The 25,101-nt window shown below is 39.4% G+C and overlaps 1 protein-coding gene across 1 annotated transcript in view; it reads left to right on the top strand.

The window, feature by feature from the left end:
• The first annotated feature begins 367 nt into the window (after positions 1-367).
• LOC107602293 (neurabin-1-like) overlaps positions 368-25,101 on the top strand; it is a 52,925-nt gene continuing 28,191 nt past the window's right edge. The window contains exons 1-2 of the mRNA XM_016294754.1: positions 368-478; positions 910-2,777. Of these exons, the coding sequence (XP_016150240.1) occupies positions 1,041-2,777 (1,737 nt within the window). The 5' untranslated portion in view covers positions 368-478; positions 910-1,040. The remainder of the gene's footprint in view (positions 479-909; positions 2,778-25,101) is intronic.

The following is a 25,101-nucleotide window of genomic DNA, read 5'->3' as shown; positions in this document are numbered from 1 at the left end:
TGTCTCACCCAGTCTCATGTTTATACTCAAAACAAAGTAAATAACTAAAAATACAAACAAAATAAATAAATCAATGAATATATACCCTGAATAAGGTCTAGTGTATTTATTGCGTATTTATGTGTTGATTTTGTCATTCGGTTTGACACCCTTTCTATAACTATTTAATTGTCCAGATACATTTTTTTCTATACCTGCTCGAAAAGTGTGTCAAAAGTGCTTGTTTATTTGTTTCAATAAAGTTTCACTCTCATACAAGAAGGTTCTCCCTCACTGAGGGATTTACAAACGCTTCGTGAATCATTTAAACCGAATCGTTAAAACGAACTGACTCAAACGAACGATTCATTCGCGAATCGATTCGGAAAGTCAGCTCTGCGTTGGAGAATCATGGCGGAGAAACAAATGACATGCTTAGGGACCTAAATTACACAGAGCAGAAGAACCGGCGCCCGTGGACACTGAGATATCCGTGGAGGTAAGAGAAGTAGACGACTTGATTGTCGCAGAAGCTGTAATTGTTTGTAACTCGATTAGTAACTTTATTTGGATCATTTGTTGGCGCTTATGCTGAGCTATTGTTCCGCGGCGAGTCCCACTGGAGCAGCTGTAGAGGGTTTGTGGGCAGGTTTAACACCGACCGCGGTAGTTCTTCTTGATCATTTGAAGAACATGATTTAGTCTAGTTTTGACTTTTTGAACAGTATCTTAAAGTGCTGAGACTCTGTCAGATATTGATCCCTGAATTACTGCAGACCGATGGATCTGCCTGCAAATCACTGTAGGAAAGTTTTGATCCGAGTTGAACAAAGTTTCTTTGCTCAAGGAGATGAGTCAGTGTGTAGATTATATCTTTCTAACAAAAGACAGCTTCAGTTTAGAATGTTGCATTGCTTCTGTTCTTTTCAGATGAGCGCGGGGGTGTTCGATACAATGTATCAGAGTGACCCTGAAGGGCGCATGCCATTGTCCTATTGAGGAGACAGGACCACGGAGCTAAAATACAGTTTTAACGTTGAACACTTTGAAAGTCATTGAAAATGATCAGAGCAGAGAGCAAGGGCACCCTACGGAGTGCGTCCCCGCACAGAAATGCGTACAAGACGGACTTCCACTCCATTAAGTGCTCTTTTGATGGGACCAAATCCGACAGCGAAGCCAACTCTTATGCTAATGGAGCCAGCGACCCCCGGGAGGACACCAGAGGGAGGCCGTTTGGCAACCGGGTCAACAAAATAAAGAACATTTTCCTCCAAATGGACGGCCAGCAACCGCCGGAGAGTCAGGAACCGGCTCACAAAACGGATGCATCTTCTCCTGTATCGCCAGTGTCCAAATTCCCGGTCAGCACTCACAAAACCTGCCTCAGTAGCGCCAACAACCAAGAGCTGCAGAGCGCGGACAGAACTCCAAAGGGAGAGGAAGTCGAGATAGATAAAGTCGCCCTGGCGGAAAAATTTTCAGTTACCAGAAAGCTATTTGAGAGAGGGGTAAAAGAGCAGCCTGGCACAGAGAGGCCGGGGCCCGGCAGGGTTTCTACTCGTCTGTCCCAGGGGAAGGTTCCTGAGGAGGGGCGTGGGGCCCGGAGGTCCTTTGGATCTTCTGAGAATAGCAGCAGTAGTGTCATCAAAAGCCCGACGTCACCCGTGAGGAGTGCCCCAGAGGAAAGGAGGGACATTGAGGACTCGAAACAGGTCAATAGACTGTCACTTAACGCCGGGCCTATTTCCAAGTGGTTGGAGAACTTCATTGTGGATGGCGACAAAGGAGAATCAGTGCAAAGTCCTGAGAAACTGAGCAGCCCTACTGAGCGCTCGCTGCCATCACCTCTACGAGGGAGTTTCCAAAAACCCAGCTCGCCTGGTGCTGATCCAGCACACAAACCTACGTCCCCAAACTCTGACAACTCTAAAACCGACTTCAGCAGCCCTCTGTTCAAGTCCATCAGCCCGATTTCATACAAACCCATCTCTCCGACCAGCAGAAGCCCCGGCGAGCCTCTTTCTCCCAATGCTCAAAGCCCGATTAAGCGTTCGCCGTCATCAGGAAACGACTCGGTGAAAGACTCCACGACAAATGAACCACCTCAACTTAGTAGTACTCCTGCGAAAGATCTCAAAGCTTCACCCTCTGCCAGCAGCATATATAAACGGCCCTGGAGTCCGGAGGGACCAAAAAGCGAAAACCACATAATTTGCAGTCCGTCTAGGGACATACATCAAGAGAAGGCCACACAATGTCTGGACCCTACTGGTGCAGGAGTGGTACGGGCCGAGCTGGTAGTGGTCCAGAACGAGTCTTCAGAAAGCGAGGAGAACGATGAAGAGTTTTTGGAGGAGGTGAAGCTGCAAAGGGAACTTAAATCGGAGGCTCCGAGAAAAGATGGGACTGACTCTCTGCAGGTGTCATCACCTCAAAACCATACAGAGGACAAACAGCTGGGGAAGGATGCGTGTGTATCAACAGAGCTGGAGAAAGAGGAACCAAATCAAGAAGAAGAAGAGGAGGAGGATATCATCCAAAAGAGGAGTAGCTGTCATGAAGATGATGATGAGGAGAGTGAGCAGGAAGATCCAGATGAATGCGGGAAAACGTCTCCGGTGTTTTACAGTTTTGAGAACGCGGCGTTTGTGGATGATAAGGAACCGGTTCAGGACCAGCAGGATGAGGAGGATGAAGATGAGGTCTATGAGGAGTATGATGAAGCTCCTGGTTTGTCTGAGGATGAGGAAGGGCCTCCAAGAAGGAAAATCAGATTCTCCACTGAGCCGATACGGGTAAGCAATATCATTGTGGAAAAAAATTAAAATGTATATATATGTGTATATACATGTGTATATATATGTACTGTATCTGTGTGTATATATATATATATGTATGTGTGTGTGTGTGTGTGTGACCCTGGACCACAAAACCAGTCTTAAGTGTCAATTTTTCAAAATTGAGATTTATATATCATCTGAAAGCTTTTCCACTGATGTGTGGTTTGTTAGGATAGGACAATATTTGGCCGAGATACAACTATTTGAAAATCTGGATCTGAGGGTGCAAAAAATCTAAATATTGAGAAAGTTGCCTTTAAAGTTGTCCAAATGAAGTTCTTAGCAATGCATATTTACAATTACATATTTACAAAATATCTTCATGGAACATGATCTTTACTTAATAATAACCTAATGATTTTTGGCATAAAAGAAAAATCTATAATTTTGACCCATACAATGTATTTTTGGCTATTTGCTACAAATATCCCCGTGCAACTTAAGACTGGTTTTGTAATTTTTTTTTTCTTTTCATTATAACATTTTTGCATGATAGTTAGCTGAAAATTCAGCATTTCACTTCTGTGTCTCATTTCACATGTCTGTGGTTTGGAATGCAAAATCCGCATTTGTTTTGAATTGATTCGTAGAAAAACACTTAATTTACGGTTTAAGAGCACTCAGACACGTCACTGTGGCTTTGGAAAGGAGATGTTTTGGGGACATTTCAAGCTGTCTGTGAGGCCCGGGGTCAAAGCTCTCACAACAGTTGGGCAACAGAGAGGCTCATTGCAGAACATTTGTCTGGGGGTTGAAAAGGGGGAATATTTTTAGAAATAGTGTTGAGATTGTGATTCACTGAGGCACAGAGGGCTGACCTGAAATGCTGATGGTAAATAGAACAGAAAAGTATGCTGGCACAGATCCATGTTTTACAAGCAATGCTGATAGTACAGTGCTCCTCAGAACAGCCTTCAGTTAAAAAGCCAATTGAGTGAATCTTACAAAGCCTGTGAAGAACATGTCTGGGTCATATCTGAGCCTAAAAAAAGGTAGAAAATTATGATATGGGATAGCACTATTTAATGAAAGTTTTTGGTTGCTAAAATTCTTCACACACCTTCAATCTTCATTTTGATCTCTCTCTGTCTCTCTCATCATGTGTAGCCTACATGTACATGCTCCATGAGATCTTAACTTTTAATCAAAACTGTTGATTGAAGAAAATGTGGTGCTGCTTGTGCAAAAACAACCTCTACAATGCAGTGTTCTGGGTGGTTGCCTTGTGGTTTTTAGTGTGTTCTTGGCATAGATATGTAGGTATAGATGCTTTATTAGTGGTTGTTTCTATGGGCTGCTGTAGGTAAGCCGTCTGTCATATTGGAAATGTCAAAGCTGGTCTGTGAACACTTGAGAGCACGTTGACTGCATTTGCAACTGTAGGTATACACAAGTATGAATATCTATGTCTACAGTAGACATAAGTAGATGATTTTGCTAAACTAACACCACAAAACAATACGAAGCCATTAGCTAAAACATTAAAGAGTTACCATAATTTAAAAGCCTATAGCAGATTGAGTTAATACATGTTAAAAACACAAACCAACACATTCTTACCTGTTCAAGTTTATCCCATTTTTTGGGGAATTTAAATTTTGGGGGTTTTACAACCAGAGGCTGTGGAATTTTGTGGGCTTGTGGCAACCATACCAGCAAAAGATCCCACCAAAGACCTTTAATCAGGGTAGCACCATATTTACACCTTAAATGCATGAATGTTTTGCCAATCATTGTTACAAATATTACAGTCTTTAGCAACCCGGACCTATCAACCCGATCTCATGGCAATTCATACATATTTTACGAGGTGGCTAATTCATACAATTTCGTATGACCTCACTGGTATGAATTTGTACAAATGACCACATGCATAGTTGAATGTAGTATGTAATGATTGTCATTAAACAGGGCAGAAATCAACTATGAGTGATTTATAGATTTGTTTTGGGAGAACTTAACTCTGTGTGTGTCCACTGGTCTGCTGCTTTGAGGTATGTCTGAAAATTGTGCAGCCGTATAGTTGGTCTTCAGTGTACTCTGATTGATTGCTTTCAGTACACAGTCAATAAATCATATAGACCATTTTGAGGGATGTAAACAATAACCATGTAACATAATGTTCCTAACGTATTTCTTGTTGTACACTTTTAATTTCCATAACTTCTGGGACTTCAAAAAGGTCCACATTTTGATAAAAACGTTATGATAACCATGTTAACGTTAGGTACCGAAGTGCCTCCTGTTACTGTTTTGAAATAGTTTGACTATAAGCAATGTTCATGGGACAATGACATCGCCGCATATCGAAGAGTTTTTAAATGTATTAAAATAGTTGCAAAAAGCAAGTTACTGCCAAAAATCGCATAACCAAATCTCAAAATGAAACATCATGCACCTTTTTAACACATAAAGTAACAAAATTTGGGATTTAGTACAGAGTCATATCACACAGGATCATGATCATTTATGTTATTGTTCATTGGTGTAACTTCCAAGTTTGTGAGTTTTCAGCAGCTTGTGGTATCTCTAAAGGGTTAGTTCACCCAAAAATGAAAATGGTCATTTACTCAGCTTCATGTCATTTCCAACCCAGACTTTCATGCATCTTCGAAACACAAATGAAGATATTTTAAATGAAGCCTGACAGATTTCTGTCCCTCAATTTAAAGTCCATTCACTCTTCAAAAAGTTAATGAAGGTATCGTAAATGTAATTCATATGAATCCACATCCTCTGAAGAGACATGATATGATGAACAGATTGAAATTAGGCTTTTATTCACATTTAAACATCGATCAACACACATAGAGCACAACAAATATGGTAAATGCATGTTCAGACATGCTTGACAAGCACAAAACAATAAGGTTCCCTATCGATACTTCATTCTTACTTTTTCTCAGAGGACTGAAGACTTATTCAATCACACAGTGTAACTGCATGGCCATTGGTTCGTGCAGTGATTATAAAACAAACTAATGGCTCTGCAGCGGTGCTCTGAAGCCCGCCAGAATGGGCGGGGCCATCTGGCTAATTTTGAGGGATGTAAACAATAACCATGTAACATAATGTTCCTAACATATTTCTTGTTGTACACTTTTAATTTCCATAACTTCTGGGACTTCAAAAAGGTCCACATTTTGATAAAAACGTTATGATAACCGTGTTAACGTTAGGTACCGAAGTGCCTCCTGTTACTGTTTTGAAATAGTTTGACGATAAGCAATGTTCATGGGACAATGACATCGCCGCATATCGAAGAGTTTTTAAATGTATTAAAATAGTTGCAAAAAGCAAGTTACTGCCAAAAATCGCATAACCAAATCTCAAAATGAAACATCATGCACCTTTTTAACACATAAAGTAAGAAAATTTGGGATTTAGTACAGAGTCATATCACACAGGATCATGATCATTTATGTTATTGTTCATTGGTGTAACTTCCAAGTTTGTGAGTTTTCAGCAGCTTGTGGTATCTCTAAAGGGTTAGTTCACCCAAAAATGAAAATGGTCATTTACTCAGCTTCATGTCATTTCCAACCCAGACTTTCATGCATCTTCGAAACACAAATGAAGATATTTTAAATGAAGCCTGACAGATTTCTGTCCATTCACTCTTCAAAAAGTTAATGAAGGCATCGTAAATGTAATTCATATGAATCCACATCCTCTGAAGAGACATGATATGATGAACAGATTGAAATTAGGCTTTTATTCACATTTAAACATCGATCAACACACATTGAGCACAACAAATATGGTAAACGCATGTTCAGACATGCTTGACAACCACAAAACAATAAGGTTCCCTATCGATACTTCATTCTTACTTTTTCTCAGAGGACTGAAGACTTATTCAATCACACAGTGTAACTGCATGGCCATTGGTTCGTGCAGTGATTATAAAACGAACTAATGGCTCTGCAGCGGTGCTCTGAAGCCCGCCAGAGCCCGCCAGAATGGGCGGGGCCATCTGGCTACATAAGCGGGCATTTCACCATAGGATCTCAGATCAATTCTCCTTCAGCGACGACGATCTTCCCTTCGCTGACCTTCAGGACTTGAAGATGCTCGCCATAGAAACGCCTCGCTGCAGATAGAAGCTGCCGTCTCTTCTGCGCCCTCTCGCTGCTCCACCTGCTCTTCGAGCTGCTCAGCGACCAGCGCAGACGCCAGCTCGTCCCCTGCTGCCATCTGGCGAACCTAAAAGCTAATTTCTCACTAAAAGAGCACCGGCGTTGTTTCAAATGCCGCACCTTTATTGCACGTCATGCAGTATTGCACTGCACGATGGTGACGGCCACTCAGAGTGCGTTTCCTGCTTGAGTAAGCCCCATGCGGAAGCCGCTCTGACCGAGATGGATTGTTCACATTGTGTGAACATGAGTCTCGCTACTCTGCAAGCTCAGATCGCTTTCTTTTTAGAGAGCGAATCCTCCCTTCGTGCCCTTCCGTTTTCTTCCTCCCAGGGATCTGTGAGGAAAAAACAGAGGGGCAATCGGCTGATGCGAGCGACATGGTCTCGTTCAGTACCGTAGAGAATGAGCTGTTAGATGACAGCATGTCTCTAATAGCATCAGATGCGGAGATGTCGGGCTCTATTGCTGACCCCGCCCCTTCATCGTCTGCTGAGCCCAGTGACTCTAAGCCAGGGATAGATGCCGAACTTTTCTGCATCCTCTCTAAGGCAGTTGAGGAACTGGGATTGGAGTGGTCTATGCCAGAGGAGCCCACTCGTAGCCGTCTGGACGAATGGTTCCTGCCGGGGAGCCGCCAGGCCCCTTGTCAGCGAACCTCTCCGTTTTTCCCGGAGAAAATCTGGGAGATCTTTGGCAAGGCAGAGGTCGACCTCTTCGTCTCAAAAGACAACTTATTTTTCAAAGAATGAGGACGCGTTGGCCCACGAATGGCCCAACCTCCTCCTATATGCTTTTCCCCCGATCGCCCTGATGATAACATGTGATATTGTCCTACTTACAAGAGCTGTTGGAAGGGCTGCTCCCCTTCCACGCTCAAAGTCTATGTGGCAGCTATAGCAGCTTCCAGAACAATCTTGTTGTCCGTTTCCTGAGGGGATCCAGGAGGCTCCATCCGCCCCAGACCCTCACGGTCCCTACATGGGATCTACCCACGGTCCTGAGAGCCATCAAAGGCTCCCCCTTTGAGCCACTCCAGTCTGCGAGCTTAAAAACACTGTTGCTGAAGACCAATCTGCTGCTGGCGCTAGCATCGATTAAGCGAGTAGGTGATTTGCAGTCTCTCTCGGTAAGCCCTGTCTGTCTTGAGTTTGGGCCCAATGACTCCAAAATCGTCCTAAAGCCAAGACATGGGTATGTCCCTAAAGTGCTCTACACACCATTTAGAGCCCAGGTTATTACTCTCTCTGCGCTTCCTCCTTCTGAGGAGGACCAGGAGTTTAACTTTCTCTGGCCAGTTAGGGCATTGAGAATTTACATCGAGGGTTTCTCGATGGTTAGTTGACGCTATCACACTAGCTTACTCACTCCTCCCTGGGGCTTCAGAGTCCCATAGGAGTGAGAGCCCATTCCACTCAAGGCGTGACCTCTTCCTGGGCGTGGACTAGTGGTGTGTCCATAGCAGACATCTGTGCGGCGGCCGGCTGGGCCTCACCGTCCACCTTTGCCAGGTTCTATAAATTGGATGTTCCGGCCTTGCAGGCCTGGATTTTATCTGCTTAAGGTGGCACAGACCTGTCTAAGTCTAAGTCTCAGGCTCTGCCTGACTCTTCAGGAACGCTCTTGGTCCTATTACTAGTGCTGAGGCTGTACATACGACCGTTGGAACGATTATCTGAAGGCTCTTGCCTCCTGCAGGGCTTACCCTGCGCATAATTGGTCCCTCTGAGCCTTTTTCGCTCAAGGCCAGTTCATATCAGTCGTTCCTCTCTCATGGCACAGCGGGATTGTATTGGTTCCCCATAAGCGTCTAGCGACACAGTACGAGTGAAATATCGATAGGGAACGTACTCGGTTACTTTCGTAACTTCGGTTCCCTGAGATACGGGAACGAGTACTGCGTTCCTTGCCGTGCCATGACGCTGCACGACTCTGTGTCGTCGCTTCAGTCGAATTGACCTGAGATCCTATGGTGAAATGCCCGCTTGTATAGCCAGATGGCCCCGCCCATTCTGGCGGGCTCTGGCGGGGTTCACCGACTAAAATCCTAAAATCCTACATTAAATCTGCTCAATTGCCCATCATATAAAATAACTGTGTCTCTTCAGATAAAATATTCATATGGATCTCTATGTGAACCCTTTGAAATGTGAAAGTTTTGGTTACGTGGACCTTCAATGGAGGGAAAAAACACTTCTGTGTTCACTGTGTTCCAAAGATGAACTAAAGCCTCTTGTGTTTGGAACAACATGAGGATGAGTAAATTATGACAGAATTTTCATTTTTGGATGACCTACCCCTTTAACAGATAAACACAGAGCAATCAGACATTGCTGTGGTCCTGTGAACCGCTCTAGCGAACATCAACACACACTGCAGACGGTCTGGTCAGTGGTCTGTGGGCCGCTGTAAAAGTTTAGTTAGTTGGAGATGATCTTTCACAGAACCCGCCTTCATATTTAGTCATTAAATGTGTCCTCAGCTGCGATGGATCTTTTATTGCTTCATTTAAAAATATTGAAATTATGTGTGTGGACTGTTTTTTTTTTGTGGTATATTAACGAATATGCATCTTTTCAGCCTCACTGTCAAAATGCTTGCTACAGATGTGAAAACGCAGAAAATCGAACCTGATCCAAATTGTATTATGACGGACGAAAATTTCGTACTCAGTGTGCAATGACCTTTAACCAGTGGTTTCCTGTGAACACTGAAAGTGTAAATGCTATACAACCAGACACAATCACAGGGCCCTATGAATCCAATCATACAAATGTAATTCACAGGATAATGTGGAATTTCACAGAATGTGCCATTTTGGCTAAATCAAAAGTGGCGCTGTACTCTCAAATCGCAGTTTAGGCTAGTGTCTGTGAATATTAAAATGCAAAAACACTACTATTTAACATTTTACATTTTAAAAAGGTTGATTAAAGTGTTAATGTTTTATATGTAATGTTGCAATTTAAAATGTTTAATGTTTTTCTAATACATTTTGTAGTCATAAACCCAGAAAAATGAAAACAGGCAAAAAAATGTCTGACAAAATATTTCAAATAAAAATGGTATATATTTAAAAAAAATGAAAATCTTGACTTTTTATGAATTCAATCAGACATGCTTTTTGACTATTAAAATTTAAACCATTAAAATTAAATCCAGAAAAAAGTCAAATAAAACAGAATTTGATCAAAGTAAATTGAATTTAATAGGCCCCTAAAATATATATCTTTTTTAAACTTGTAATAAGTTGTTGTTAAATCGTCTAATTAATTGAAATCACGTATACCTGCTTTTTGTTTTACAAAAATTTTTATTTAACCATTAAAACATGAGAAACATAAAAAAAACTGAATTTTTGAAAAAAATAAAATTAATAAAATAAAAATAAGTCTAATAAAGATTTCATAGGGCCTAACAATCACAGCCAAGTTTGCCATTTACTGTACATGAATTTTGCACCAATGATGCTTCACTGGAGGCGGAGCCAGCCAGCACATAGAAACCACCATGCAACAGACAGAACTCTTGTTACAGCAGCAGCTGGTTAGGACAGATACTCATTAATATGCAAGAGAGAGCTCAAATTATTTTCACACATGGTTAAGACACATTGGCAGCCCTATATAGTTTACAGATGGTTTGATGCATATTGCACACAGAAATGGCAAGAGCGACAGTCGCAATCTCCACTCTGATCGGCTGAACTCGTGCAGTTTCCAGGAGTATGGGTGCTCTTGCAATAGTCTGGCAACTTGAGTTTTGTTTCAGTCCAGCCTCAGTCGAGGAAGTCCCGTGTTCCAGAGAGGGAGGAGGCAGGACAGGGTCTCACGGTAACCTGAGTCTGTCCTGTAGAGAAAGAGAGACTCTTTGTTCAGCAGACCGTGCAGACAGAGTGAAATAACTCCCTTGATCACTGTCTTCTGTCAGATGTCTCTGCAGCTTCTGAAGTCATTGTCATCTACAAAAGGCCACATTCTGCACCTTTTTAGCAGTTTATTGTTTTCTGAGAAGTCCACCTACAATGTGACTCAAGATTTCAGAAAAAGCAGTCGTACTTGACTTTTTAAACTTAGTTTCCACCTTCTTTCTGACTTTGATTTAACAGGGCAGTTTTTGCTACTTTACCTTTAAGAATTCTATTTGTAAATACCTCTGTTGTGATTGGATGTTCAGTAAATAAACACAAATATAGCTAACGCCATCATGCTTTAGGCAGAGCCAGGTTGACAATATCAGTTTATGTTCTGCCCACAGAAGGTCATAATAACTCATAATAAGGTATCTGTGGTTTGGGATTGGCCAGTCCACTAGCCCTGTACCTTAGTTACTGTTGCTAAGCCTGTCAAACTGTATTACTGCCACTTGTTATGCCTCTGGCAAATATGTACAAAGAGGATTAAGTGAATTATCCAAGGAATTACTAATGATTAACTGTGTATTTATGTCTGTTATTTTAATCTCATCTACCGGTTTGTCATAGAAGGCTTCATCTAGAAACCTGAAACTGGACAAAGAAATGTTTTGAATCAGTTTTCTGTAAGAATGTGTATACTGTGGTGTGTAATGTTGTAGGTAGGGGTGTAACGGTACACAAACATGACGGTTCGGGACGTACCTTGGTTTTGACATCACAGTTTGGTATGGTTTCGGTGCCGGGGGGGACTAGGCTAAACCTTTTTTTTTTATAAAGTGACGTGACATGTGGCCAAGTATGGTGACCCATACTCGGAATTAGTGCTCTGCATTTACTCATCCAAAGTGCACACACACAGCAGTGAACACACACACACCGTGAACACACACCCAGAGCAGTGGGCAGCCATTTATGCTGCGGCGCCCGGTGGAGCAGTTGGGGGTTCAGTGCCTTGCTCAAGGGCACCTCAGTCGTGGTATTGAAGGTGGGAGAGAGCGCTGTACATTCACTCCCCCCACCTACAATTCCTGCCGGTACGAGACTCAAACCCACAACGGTTACGAGTCCGACTCTCTAACCATTCGGCCACGACTGTGGTTAAACAATTAAACAAATTGCTTTTTCTTCAAATAAATTCAATTACAATTAAAATTTTCTTTGGGATAAAAAATCTACCTCAGATTCTGCTCTAAACTATAGGTAGCCTTTTTACATTACTATAAGGTTACAATTAACAACAGAGTTGTTAAATTACTATTTACTTTTAACTATAATAATTAACACTCAAATAAAAAAATGTGTATGCAAACATGTAAATTGCACGTGATGCAGTTTTTAAATTAACTTCTAAATTATACAATTTCTATTTGTTGTTGAAATATAATCATTTACACAGTGGCTGTCATAACTTAATAATCAAGACATCACTAACAGGTAAAGTAAAATATAATAAAGTATATAGTCTAATATTTCTCAAAATGCTCTTCTCTAGACTTCATTTTTCTAGCAAATAACGACAAGCTGTGGACGCTGATGACTTGCCTGAGGTAAATGAAGTGCTACGTGACATTTTGTTTACAAGCTGATTTATTGATATCTTTCCGGAATTCAAACACTGATTGAGCGATTACATGAGATGTTCATTCATGTTTATTTCACGTTAAAACTAGTAGTAAAGAGGAAGGGATGGTCGCGCCACATCAAAGAGCACCAAATCGGGATTTATTGTCTGAATTTCCTGAAAAATGGAATGATTTGTTCGGATATTGAAGTTCTCTGTGGTTAGTTTTTGTGGTGAATATTGAGGTTTGTCGTCACTTGCTGCTGTAGTTATTTGGACACAGTCCTTCTTAGTGCTTGATGGTCATTCACTTTTAGGTTTTGCCCGCTATTCTTCTTCACTGACGAAGTCTTGCCATGCTTTGCATATGCAGTCATAATTGTAAAGACTGTTGTTCTTAAAACAGCAGGTTTAAGGTTACATTCGCTCCTGCTAAACGGACGCCCTTCACATTTCCTCGAAATCCCTTCACAAGTGAGACTCTTTTTACTAGCAGGTGTCGACAGTTTTCTATCTCTGCTGACTACTTGTGATCCAATCATCTGAGATGTTAATTCTAGTGCCATAGTAAAGTGCAGACAAGCACCACATAGTCAACAGGTGATGACAGCGTTAATGACACATAGGAAGGTTAGTGCATAGCTTTACTAAGCCGTAGACTGAGTGTTTATAGTATGATGTAGTCTGTGCGTAACTCATAGCTGCAGGCATCTCAAATACTCACACCACAAATAGTGCCGTATGTGATGATACTTGAAACATTTGTTTTTGGTATGGTGTTTTTTTAAATGTGGTGAGATTAGTATATTTGGAGAGTAACAGTTGTCTGTCTGTCTGTCCGTTTCTCATGCTCTCTCTGAAAGTCTGTAGGTGTGTCTGTAATAGCTGAAATCACAGCAGCAGCTGAAGTGCATGGGAGTTTAATCTCTGAACCCCTCTGCCCTTGATTCCCTTTGTTTTAGTTCTCTGAACTAGCATGCTTTATTCATTTTTTTTTTTACATTTTCGAGATAACAATAAAGCAATAATGCAATTGGAGCAGTTTTAATAAATAAAATAAAATAGCAATAGTGTTAAAAATAATATAAATATGGGTGGATATGGGTAATAATTTGTACAGTAGGCAGTCTAAAATTAAAGTTTACTGAAGAACTGTGCTTCATTTTCTGCTGTTTTGTGCTCAGTTGAGCATGCACAGCTTTTAAAGAATGCTGTAAAAAATGTATCGTGAGCACAGATTAATACATTCGGCGTGTGCACACTACCTAGTGGACCTTTGTGTTTGAGAACTCAAATCAGTGCTGATGAAAATTACTTTGGGCACAACTTTCAAATTTAAGGCCTGTTCACACCACCATGATGTTCGGCCCAGTTTTTGAAAGTGATTTGCCTATGCAGACCAATGTGATAACACAGCAAACAAGCTGAATGAAAATGCAAATTCACGCTCTGACAGTAGGTGGCATGTATGGAAAAGCAGAAATGCTGTGGTACACAAGGGCTGTATCTGAAATCGCCCCTTATACCCTCATCCACTATTCCCTACATTAGGCCACTGATATAGTTCACTTGAAGGAGTGAATGAAAACGAGTGAGTGAATTCAGACACCGAGTGCACCGGAAGGAGTGCCGCTTTTGCATAGTTTGTGCTTGCTGTTTAATAATCATTTAAATCTGGCAGCTCCAGTAGTAAAGGTGTGTTCACGGCATATCGTAATTACCGCAATTACGAGATACTCCTCATAGAACTCGTAATTACAACTTGTGAACTGGGAGTTTTCTGAGAGCTACGGCTTGTACCACGTGACCGCTGCACCTCACGTGGAAGCAGAGAAAAATGGTGGCGCTTCCAGTAGTAACACGTAATTAAGCAGTTATTTGAATGATGCATTTATATAGCACTTTTTTATGCAGGGTTAGATTTCATTAAAAATATCTTAATTTGTGTTCCAAAGATAAACGAAGGTCTTATGGGTTTGGAACGACATGAAAATGAGTCATTAATGCCAGAATTTTCATTTTGGGGTGGACTAACCCTTTAATTCCAAATTAAATTCCATTTCACACACTTCAGCATTACAAGCGACTTACAAATGAGGACAATGGAAGCAATCAAAATCAACAAAAGAGCAATGATACGCAAGTGCTATAACAAGTCTCAGTTAGATTAACGCAGTACACGTAGCAAGGTTTTTTTTAGATTATATAATAAATAAAAAGAAAACAGGTAGAATAGAAAAAGAATAGAGCAAGCTAGTGTTAGAGGCCTTTTTTGTTTTTGTTAATTGTATAATAAATGAAAAGAAAACAGATAGAATACAAAAAGATTAGAGAAGCTAGTGTTAGTTCGTTTTTTTTTTTTTTTTTAAGAAAACAAGCAGTTAGTAAATGAATAGAGTGCAAGTCTAAAAGGGGCAATTAAAAATATATTTTTTTTAATAAAGAATAGAATTAGAATAGAGCGTGCTAGAGTTAGAGGGTCAAATAAAGATGGAAGAGATGTGTTTTAGCCGATTCTTGAAGATCGTTCATGTGTGGTATAGCTGAAATTGTCAGGTTTTTTTCAGTTTATTGAGGATATCTGGCTGGCATTTGCAATGCATTTTCTATAAAGCTGCTGTATTTTGAAATGAGCTATACAAAATAAATGTGGGAAAAAAATGTGTTTATAAAATACGAGAGTGCAGAGACGAGAGAGAAATGGTTTCGAAACAAATTTGTTCTATGCTCTTTACTGTCACTTAGGCTCCAAAACTCCAAAGTGTAGTTTTATGTAACACGATTCTCATTGGGGTTTTTGTCACAGTGCAATAGAAAAAAGATTAGTTAAAATCGTGCTAGAGTTAGAGGGTCAAATAAAGATGGAAGAGATGTGTTTTAGCCGATTCTTGAAGATCGTTCATGTGTGGTATAGCTGAAATTGTCAGGTTTTTTTCAGTTTATTGAGGATATCTGGCATTTTCTATAAAGCTGCTGTATTTTGAAATGAGCTATACAAAATAAATGTGGGAAAAAAATGTGTTTATAAAATACGAGAGTGCAGAGACGAGAGAGAAATGGTTTCGAAACAAATTTGTTCTATGCTTTTTACTGTCACTTAGGCTCCAAAACTCCAAATTGTAGTTTTATGTAACACGATTCTCATTGGGGTTTTTGTCACAGTGCAATAGAAAAAAGATTAGTTAAAAAAAACAACAACATTGCAATGGCGTGCAAATGCTTGTCATTCTCAACAGATGCATTAACAGACGTCTATTCAAATTAAAATGTTCATTGCACCGAATTTTCACACCAAACATGCATCTTGTTGTGAAGAAGCCTTAAATTTCTATGGTATTTTGCTCTCTAGAAATAGCATGGATCCCTAAACCTATATGGAAATAAGTCTGTTTTGCACATCTTAATGTCCTCCAGTTGAAAACTGTTAAGTTGTACAGCAAAAACTGAGATGATGAAAAATAATAATAATAATAAAATGCATTCAACAATTTTAACAAAAATGAGTAAATTAAATAAGTAACATTTAATTCAAGTAACTAATGTTGATAAAATAGGACTTAAAGTGCTAATGAACAAGTTTCTGAGTGTTTCTCTTTATCTTAGCGAGTCAGGATATTTCCTTCTTCCTCGCACACGTCTTGTTGTTATATTTAGCAACACAAGGTGTCTTTGAATGTGCATTTGTGTGCTGTCATGTCCTGGATGGGGCGTTGTAGCATTGGTGTGTGTGTGTGTCACGTGTGATCATGAAGTGCACCTGCCGTGCGCTCCACTCACTCCAAGAAGTTCAGCAGCCTCTCCTCAAAGCTACACAAAAGTCTGAAGAAACGCACAGGTGTGGCGCTAGCGTGGGAATACTCGTGTTTCTGTGACACACATCAGCCGACACCTGAGGAATACAACTCGCTCGCACTCTGAAATACTATTTTGAAGAAAACTGTCTCACTGTACATTACGCAGGGCTCTTCTTCTGTGCACAGAGAGACCAAGCGATCTGTATAAGATCATTTTTTTGTAACCAAGTCACAACCCTAGGATTAGGATAGAGAAGTGGCGTTTGTCTGATGGCACGGCAGAAATGGGTCGTCTAAATGTTCATACACTAGATAATACACTGGTTTCATTTCCTTGTTGAAATCAGTTTCCAGCTGCTTCTCTGAAGGCAGTGAGTTGAGCAGCTTTAGAAATGCATCATGCTATAATAAGTGTGACCATGCAAAATGCATGCACATATTAAAAATGATACACCATCAGTAGCAGTTCACTTCTGCAGTTTCAGATGGATTGTGTTCATAGCAACAGGGATCAAACCAGAGATCTCACAGGGCCCTAGGATGTTTACGATACAGAAAATGTAACAGAATTTGTAAAACTGGGATGAATAAATGAAAGAATCACTGTATGGACTGTCTGTGAATATTATACTGCAATGTCATTTTTGTTGTTGTCTGTGTTTTAATTTGAACAGTAAGCCTCTATTGTGTGTGGCACTTTTTCTTGCACAAAAAAAAAAAAATTTGTTATATTTTAAAATAAATTTCAAATTGTCACATTTTTTGCATTTATTGAAAATATACCATTAAATCATAAAATACAGAATACAGAAGAATTAAAACAGACAAAATATATTTTTTGAAAAAATAAATAAATAAATGCATTTCATTTTATTTTTTAAAAATACATTTTTATAATTTAAATTTTAATACATTGTTAAACAAGGAATTTGGGCTTAAAATAAAACCGATTTTATAGGGCACAAAAAATATTAGCTATTTTTTCTTTTATACTGCAGGGTTGATTTGGTCTCCAGTGTGTGTAAGATCTTTCTGACACATTCATCTGAAATTGATGTGCTATTCTCATGTTGTTTCTTTGAGGAACTGTATCTCTTCACAATAATACAGTGGCCATGACGTATTTAAACTCTTCAGTCTCTCTGAATGTACAGTCTATGCTCTAGATACATAATATGAGTGTGTCATCTGCCCTCAAATGCTGCAGGGTCTTTTTTCTTCAGTATCGTCACGTTTCTTCATAATGTTTGCTCTGTCTTTGAATCAGCTGTTGTTTTGGGGATTTTTTTTTTTTAGTAAATGTATGAGTCAGTTCTCCAAGTTCACACAGGTGTTCTAGCACAGGAACCACAGGTGTAGTTCATCATCACATTAACTAATCCGCATGATCAAACACAAAGTGTCCCAAATTTGCCTTAATTTTGACCATTATTATTTAGCATCTTGAGAAACATTTGAATTTTTTCCCCTAAATAAACCTTGTTAAAAACAGTGACTTTAATGCATTCAAATACTTTCTGGGACTACAGCGAGTTAAAAAATACTGACCAGGTTGAGTGTATAGCCCACAGCAAATTAATAAGAGAAAAGAAAAGAAAAAAGGTGAAACTTTATTCATTACGTGGATTTGGTCAACCAAATGAATGAATGAATGGCTATAGTGCTGCAATGGTCTGGTTCGGTGCTGCTTTTCTTTGTCACATTCATGACACGTGCTGACAATCAGTCAAATGTTAAACCGCAGCAAACTGGGTGTTTAAATTGATCAGAAAGAATGTAGCATATACTGTATGAATTGCCGGTTGTCACTAATTGCTAAATCAGCTCCGTTATGACGGGTGGAATTGAATCAGAATTGTGTGTTGTAAATTCACAGGAGTGTGTGCGGTGGTGTTGAGGTGAAGGTGTAGAAGTGCACTGCTGCTGTATAGTCATGTTAATTACTGTACTGCTGATTGACACTTTCCTTGAGTGGTGTACGCTTGTGTGTCCAAAAATTTATGTCACAATGAAAACAAAATGGACAATCCTTATTTTTATTGGGGGAGTGAATGTACAGCGCTCTCTCCACCTTCAATACCACGACTGGCGTGCCCTTGAGCAAGGCACTGAACCCTCGACTGCTCCCCGGGCGCCGCAGCATAAATGGTTGCCCACTGCTCCGGGTGTGTGTTCACGGTGTGTGTGTGCACTTAGGATGGGATAAATGCAGAGCACTAATTCCTAGTATGGGTCACCATACTTGGCCACATGTCACGTCACTTCACGTCACGTCTTCTGTAGTCACTTTGTGTGAGGAACGTGTTTAGGGCCCTATGATTTCTGTGATTCTGAAAATGCAGATGGATTTCTAGAAAAATGTAAAGAAAAAAAAATACTTGTTTCATAGGGCCCTATTCGTCCAAATTTTTTTGTTAATCACTGAAAATCAACTTCCATAGTCCTCAAATCTTATACATGCTTCTGCACATTTTCTTAAATACTGTAATTCTGTGTATACAGTATGTGTATATTTATCAGGATCGCACGCCTTTATGTGCATGAATCGTATGCGAGTCAGCGGAGCACTAATTCCTAGTATGGGTCACCATACTTGGCCACATGTCACGTCACTTCACGTCACGTCTTCTGTAGTCACTTTGTGTGAGGAACGTGTTTAGGGCCCTATGATTTCTGTGATTCTGAAAATGCAGATGGATTTCTAGAAAAATGTAAAGAAAAAAAAATACTTGTTTCATAGGGCCCTATTCGTCCAAATTTTTTTGTTAATCACTGAAAATCAACTTCCATAGTCCTCAAATCTTATACATGCTTCTGCACATTTTCTTAAATACTGTAATTCTGTGTATACAGTATGTGTATATTATCAGGATCGCACGCCTTTATGTGCATGATTCGTATGCGAGTCAGCAGCAGCGCGTGAAGCCAGCAGAGAAAAAAGGTACTCCTCTCAGAAAACGTACAAAAAATATAATTTTAGATGTTTAATTACTATTTGGAGCTTTGGGATTACTAGACGAGGGCTTAATGATCAAATTTTTGTCTGTAGTAGTCTGTAGCTCAAAATTAGCCTGTGCGCATTCACACTTATTTTGCCAGCACGGGTCACATATTTTGAATTTAGAAAAAATGGTAAGATTTGAGAGTAGTTTGCATCACTGGATATTACTGCCGATTGTTTAACATTTCTATTGTAATGCACTTGTCAAATATTAAATGTTTAGCTACTGCTTACATTGCCTTCTTTCACTCTTAAAACTGAAGCATTGTGATTAAAGGGTTAGTTCACCCAAAAATGAAAATTAGGCTGTGTTTTACTCATCCCCGAGGCATCCTAGGTGTATATGACTTTCTTCTTTCAGACGAATCCAGTCGGAGTTATATTAAAAATGGTCTTTGATCTTTCAAGCTGTTTAATGGCAGTCAGCGGGTGTTGCATGCATCAGTCCAAAAGAAGTTAAATAAAAATCGCCCATCCATAAAAAAAAATGTCTCACACGGCTCCGGGGGGGTGAACAAAGGCCTCCTGTAGCAAATCAATGCGTTTTTGTAAGAAAAATATCCATATTCAAAACATAATAATCACTTTAATGTAGCTTGCGCTCACTGTTATACACAGAAGCAGCTCCGGGAGCATGACGTATGAGTTCAGCGCTGCGTATGCGCCGGTGAGTCTCCTGAAAACCAACGTTTGTTAACAGGAGCAAAGGAAGCAAAGTTTCCTCACTTTAGCAAAGGAAAACCAGTCTCCTCTTGGCTTACATCGAAATCCTCCGACATTCTTCTTTACAAATCCTCGTTTTGTACTTCTAATTAGTGACCGTTGTTTTGTTTTGATCTCTCCGCTGCACTTCCGCGTTCGTCACTTCTGAGCGGCACATGTGCAGCGCCGACCTCATACGTCACGCTGAACTCATACGTCACGCCCGGAGCTGCTTCCGTTTACAACAGTGAGCGCAAGCTAGATTAAAGTGATTATTACATTTTAAATATGGTTATTTTTCTTACAAAAACGCATCGATTCGCTACAGGAGGCCTTTGGAGACACTTTTGTTTTTTTATGGATGGGCGATTTTTATTTCACTTCTTTTGGACTGAAGCACTGCAACACCCGCTGAGTGCAATGATAGAGCTTGGAATAGCCAGGACAGTTTTAAATATAACTCTGACTGGATTCGTCTGAAAGAAGAAAGTCATATACACCTAGGGGTGAGTAAAACACAGCCTAATTATCATTTTTGGGTGAACTAACCCTTTAAGTTCATGCTCGGCTTCAGTGAACAGTAAATCCCACCTTCTTTTATTTAATTGTGCAGCTCAATCATTTTGACGTTGAGCACAGAAGCAGACCATGTTTAAAAATGTACGTTTAAAGCTTTTTGTCATCAGTGTGTAATGAAGAGCAGCGAAAAAGCATTAAGATTAAATATTTGGTGTTTATGGTGGTGTACATACGGCCTGATTATTTTTTAAGTTCAGATCCGATTGCAATGGTTAACAGCTCATTGGAGAGGAAGATTATCAGTAAATAATAACATTAAATTTCCGTTTGTTTCTCACACAAATCTATCGCATGAGGTGTATTGGATTTAGAACACAAGTCAATATGTGGACTACTTTTATCATACTTTCATAAAACCTGTGAAACTTCTTCTGTGGGACGTCAAAGTTTTGGAACAATATTAGGTTGAGTAAACCGTGAGAATTGTATTCCTATAATGCACTTGCTCTCAGGATGAGGATGGGAGAGGAAGTCAGAAGTCAGACAGGATGCTGTTTGAATGTTGTTGTGTAACTGAGGCAGGTGTGAACAGCGCAGCACAGATTCTCTCTCACTCTCAGAGACCAGAGCGCTCGGGTTTCAGCAAAGAAAAGGAACATTGTTTGACTCGCTGGCATCGTCCATGGCAACAGGAGAGATGGAAGAGGCACAGAAAGAAAGAGAAAGGAGAAAAAGAGGCCAAGTGTAACCACAGAGCGGTGTGAGGTCAATGCAGGCCTGCCGTTCATCACACGCTCACAAATACTCAAATATTTTCAACCGTTAATTAATACGCAGTCATTGCACTTTCTCTGTCTCGGTCTCTTGTTATTTTTCTAGATGGATTTTCAATGTGTTCACATGCTAAAAGTCATGGTGGGTGTAAGTTCACATGCTAAAAGTCATTTTTATAACCAGTATTTTGTCTTGCTTTTCCAATAAAAAAAAAATTCCTTAAACAAAATAATGTCACAGTGTAATTATACATTAAATGCTGATTACGTACTTAATGTATAAGTACATATTAAGTACTGAGTAATATTAATTAACTACATGTACTTACTAGAGGGTTTGGCTTAGGGTTACTTGCATGTAATTATGCATAATTAATTGTTATTGTAATAGTAAGCACATGTAACATACGTAACAAGGACACCTTAAAATAAAGTGTTACCCAAAATACATTAACTTGAGAAGCAAAACTGGATAAAATAATAATAAGACTTGTTTCTTTTTTCTTCTTTTTTTCTTCTTCATTGGAAAATTACATTTATGCTTGAAAAAAATATAAACTTCAAGGTGGATTCTCTAAAAAACATGTCTTAGAAGCTTCTGAAGTAAATTTGATCTTCTTGTAAGGATGTTAAATCAAGATATAAATATTGATTTAGGTTTTTTTTAGGCCCAGCAGACACCGACTCCTGTAGCAAATCAATGCGTTTTTGTAAGAAAAATATCCATATTCAAAACATAATAATCACTTTAATGTAGCTTGCGCTCACTGTTATACACAGAAGCAGCTCCGGGAGCATGACGTATGAGTTCAGCGCTGCGTATGCGCCGGTGAGTCTCCTGAAAACCAACGTTTGTTAACAGGAGCAAAGGAAGCAAAGTTTCCTCACTTTAGCAAAGGAAAACCAGTCTCCTCTTGGCTTACATCGAAATCCTCCGACATTCTTCTTTACAAATCCTCGTTTTGTACTTCTAATTAGTGACCGTTGTTTTGTTTTGATCTCTCCGCTGCACTTCCGCGTTCGTCACTTCTGAGCGGCACATGTGCAGCGCCGACCTCATACGTCACGCTGAACTCATACGTCACGCCCGGAGCTGCTTCCGTTTACAACAGTGAGCGCAAGCTAGATTAAAGTGATTATTACATTTTAAATATGGTTATTTTTCTTACAAAAACGCATCGATTCGCTACAGGAGGCCTTTGGAGACACTTTTGTTTTTTTATGGATGGGCGATTTTTATTTCACTTCTTTTGGACTGAAGCACTGCAACACCCGCTGAGTGCAATGATAGAGCTTGGAATAGCCAGGACAGTTTTAAATATAACTCTGACTGGATTCGTCTGAAAGAAGAAAGTCATATACACCTAGGGGTGAGTAAAACACAGCCTAATTATCATTTTTGGGTGAACTAACCCTTTAAGTTCATGCTCGGCTTCAGTGAACAGTAAATCCCACCTTCTTTTATTTAATTGTGCAGCTCAATCATTTTGACGTTGAGCACAGAAGCAGACCATGTTTAAAAATGTACGTTTAAAGCTTTTTGTCATCAGTGTGTAATGAAGAGCAGCGAAAAAGCATTAAGATTAAATATTTGGTGTTTATGGTGGTGTACATACGGCCTGATTATTTTTTAAGTTCAGATCCGATTGCAATGGTTAACAGCTCATTGGAGAGGAAGATTATCAGTAAATAATAACATTAAATTTCCGTTTGTTTCTCACACAAATCTATCGCATGAGGTGTATTGGATTTAGAACACAAGTCAATATGTGGACTACTTTTATCATACTTTCATAAAACCTGTGAAACTTCTTCTGTGGGACGTCAAAGTTTTGGAACAATATTAGGTTGAGTAAACCGTGAGAATTGTATTCCTATAATGCACTTGCTCTCAGGATGAGGATGGGAGAGGAAGTCAGAAGTCAGACAGGATGCTGTTTGAATGTTGTTGTGTAACTGAGGCAGGTGTGAACAGCGCAGCACAGATTCTCTCTCACTCTCAGAGACCAGAGCGCTCGGGTTTCAGCAAAGAAAAGGAACATTGTTTGACTCGCTGGCGTCGTCCATGGCAACAGGAGAGATGGAAGAGGCACAGAAAGAAAGAGAAAGGAGAAAAAGAGGCCAAGTGTAACCACAGAGCGGTGTGAGGTCAATGCAGGCCTGCCGTTCATCACACGCTCACAAATACTCAAATATTTTCAACCGTTAATTAATACGCAGTCATTGCACTTTCTCTGTCTCGGTCTCTTGTTATTTTTCTAGATGGATTTTCAATGTGTTCACATGCTAAAAGTCATGGTGGGTGTAAGTTCACATGCTAAAAGTCATTTTTATAACCAGTATTTTGTCTTGCTTTTCCAATAAAAAAAAAATTCCTTAAACAAAATAATGTCACAGTGTAATTATACATTAAATGCTGATTACGTACTTAATGTATAAGTACATATTAAGTACTGAGTAATATTAATTAACTACATGTACTTACTAGAGGGTTTGGCTTAGGGTTACTTGCATGTAATTATGCATAATTAATTGTTATTGTAATAGTAAGCACATGTAACATACGTAACAAGGACACCTTAAAATAAAGTGTTACCCAAAATACATTAACTTGAGAAGCAAAACTGGATAAAATAATAATAAGACTTGTTTCTTTTTTCTTCTTTTTTTCTTCTTCATTGGAAAATTACATTTATGCTTGAAAAAAATATAAACTTCAAGGTGGATTCTCTAAAAAACATGTCTTAGAAGCTTCTGAAGTAAATTTGATCTTCTTGTAAGGATGTTAAATCAAGATATAAATATTGATTTAGGTTTTTTTTAGGCCCAGCAGACACCGAGTCAGTGGGTGAACGGCATTGAGAGGTTTCTGTTCAATTGCTTCCATGAAGATTCATGCTGGGCTTTTCTATATAATGTGCCGGCCAGCCGACATAGACTGTTGTTTAGATTAAATCCTGTGAGGAGTGTGGAGGAATGCGAGTGTGCTGAATCTACAGCAGTCTGAATTGAATGGAGTAAGTTAAATGCCAACAAACAGACAGAGCAATCACTTTTGTTTTCAGTTCGCAAAACAGTGACTCTAATGAGCTGGTTCTTTTGTACTGTCCATTTCAAACTCTGTTTTTTATTATAATGATGTTAAAACCTTTAATTAAACCTTTTTTTAATCTATAATTGTCCTTTTTAAACAAACAAAAAAAAGTGTAATAGTCTTTGTAAGTCTTAAAATATCTCTGTTTCATTCAATCATGCAGAGACTCTGCATTAAAATATGGTACATGGTTTTGTTTAGCTTGTAGTTAAGGCCAATTATTATTGGTTAGGAAAGTTAGTCCCTGTGGTTGAGAGAGAGATGACTGTGTGTGTAGACAGAGAGACGTCTAGTTGTGTGGATTGGGGATTATGTTCAAGTTCGGGAAGCTGAACCATTTTTTCCCCCAGTTTTTGGACTACAGCAATTTATACTCCACCATCTTCACGCTAACCCTGAAACACACGCACTTAAATAAAGTTTTTAAAGATGCCATATTTAACTTTTATTCCCTTTTATGTGACTAACTAACTTAAATAAATAAAGATACAGCTTCCTTTGTTTTTGACTCATGCAACCACGTAGTTCTGATTAATAAGAACACCAAACTTTTGCTCAAAACCTCCAACCTAACTAATATAGAGTTAAACATTATTAAAGACAAGTAACCGTCAGTAATACAATGAGAACAAACAAACATGTTACAAGCAATAGATCAAATATACAAATGAAATAAACAGTGATTTATGTTTTTCAGGCAGGTCTAACTAGGGATGCACCGAAATGAAAATTATTGGCGGAAGCCGAAGCCGAATAAAATTAAACACTGGGCCGAATACC

Source organism: Sinocyclocheilus grahami, unplaced genomic scaffold (assembly GCF_001515645.1).
Source record: "Sinocyclocheilus grahami isolate Dianchi unplaced genomic scaffold, SAMN03320097.WGS_v1.1 scaffold324.1, whole genome shotgun sequence".
Classification (NCBI taxonomy): domain Eukaryota; kingdom Metazoa; phylum Chordata; class Actinopteri; order Cypriniformes; family Cyprinidae; genus Sinocyclocheilus; species Sinocyclocheilus grahami.
This window is presented reverse-complemented; position numbering and strand designations above follow the sequence as displayed.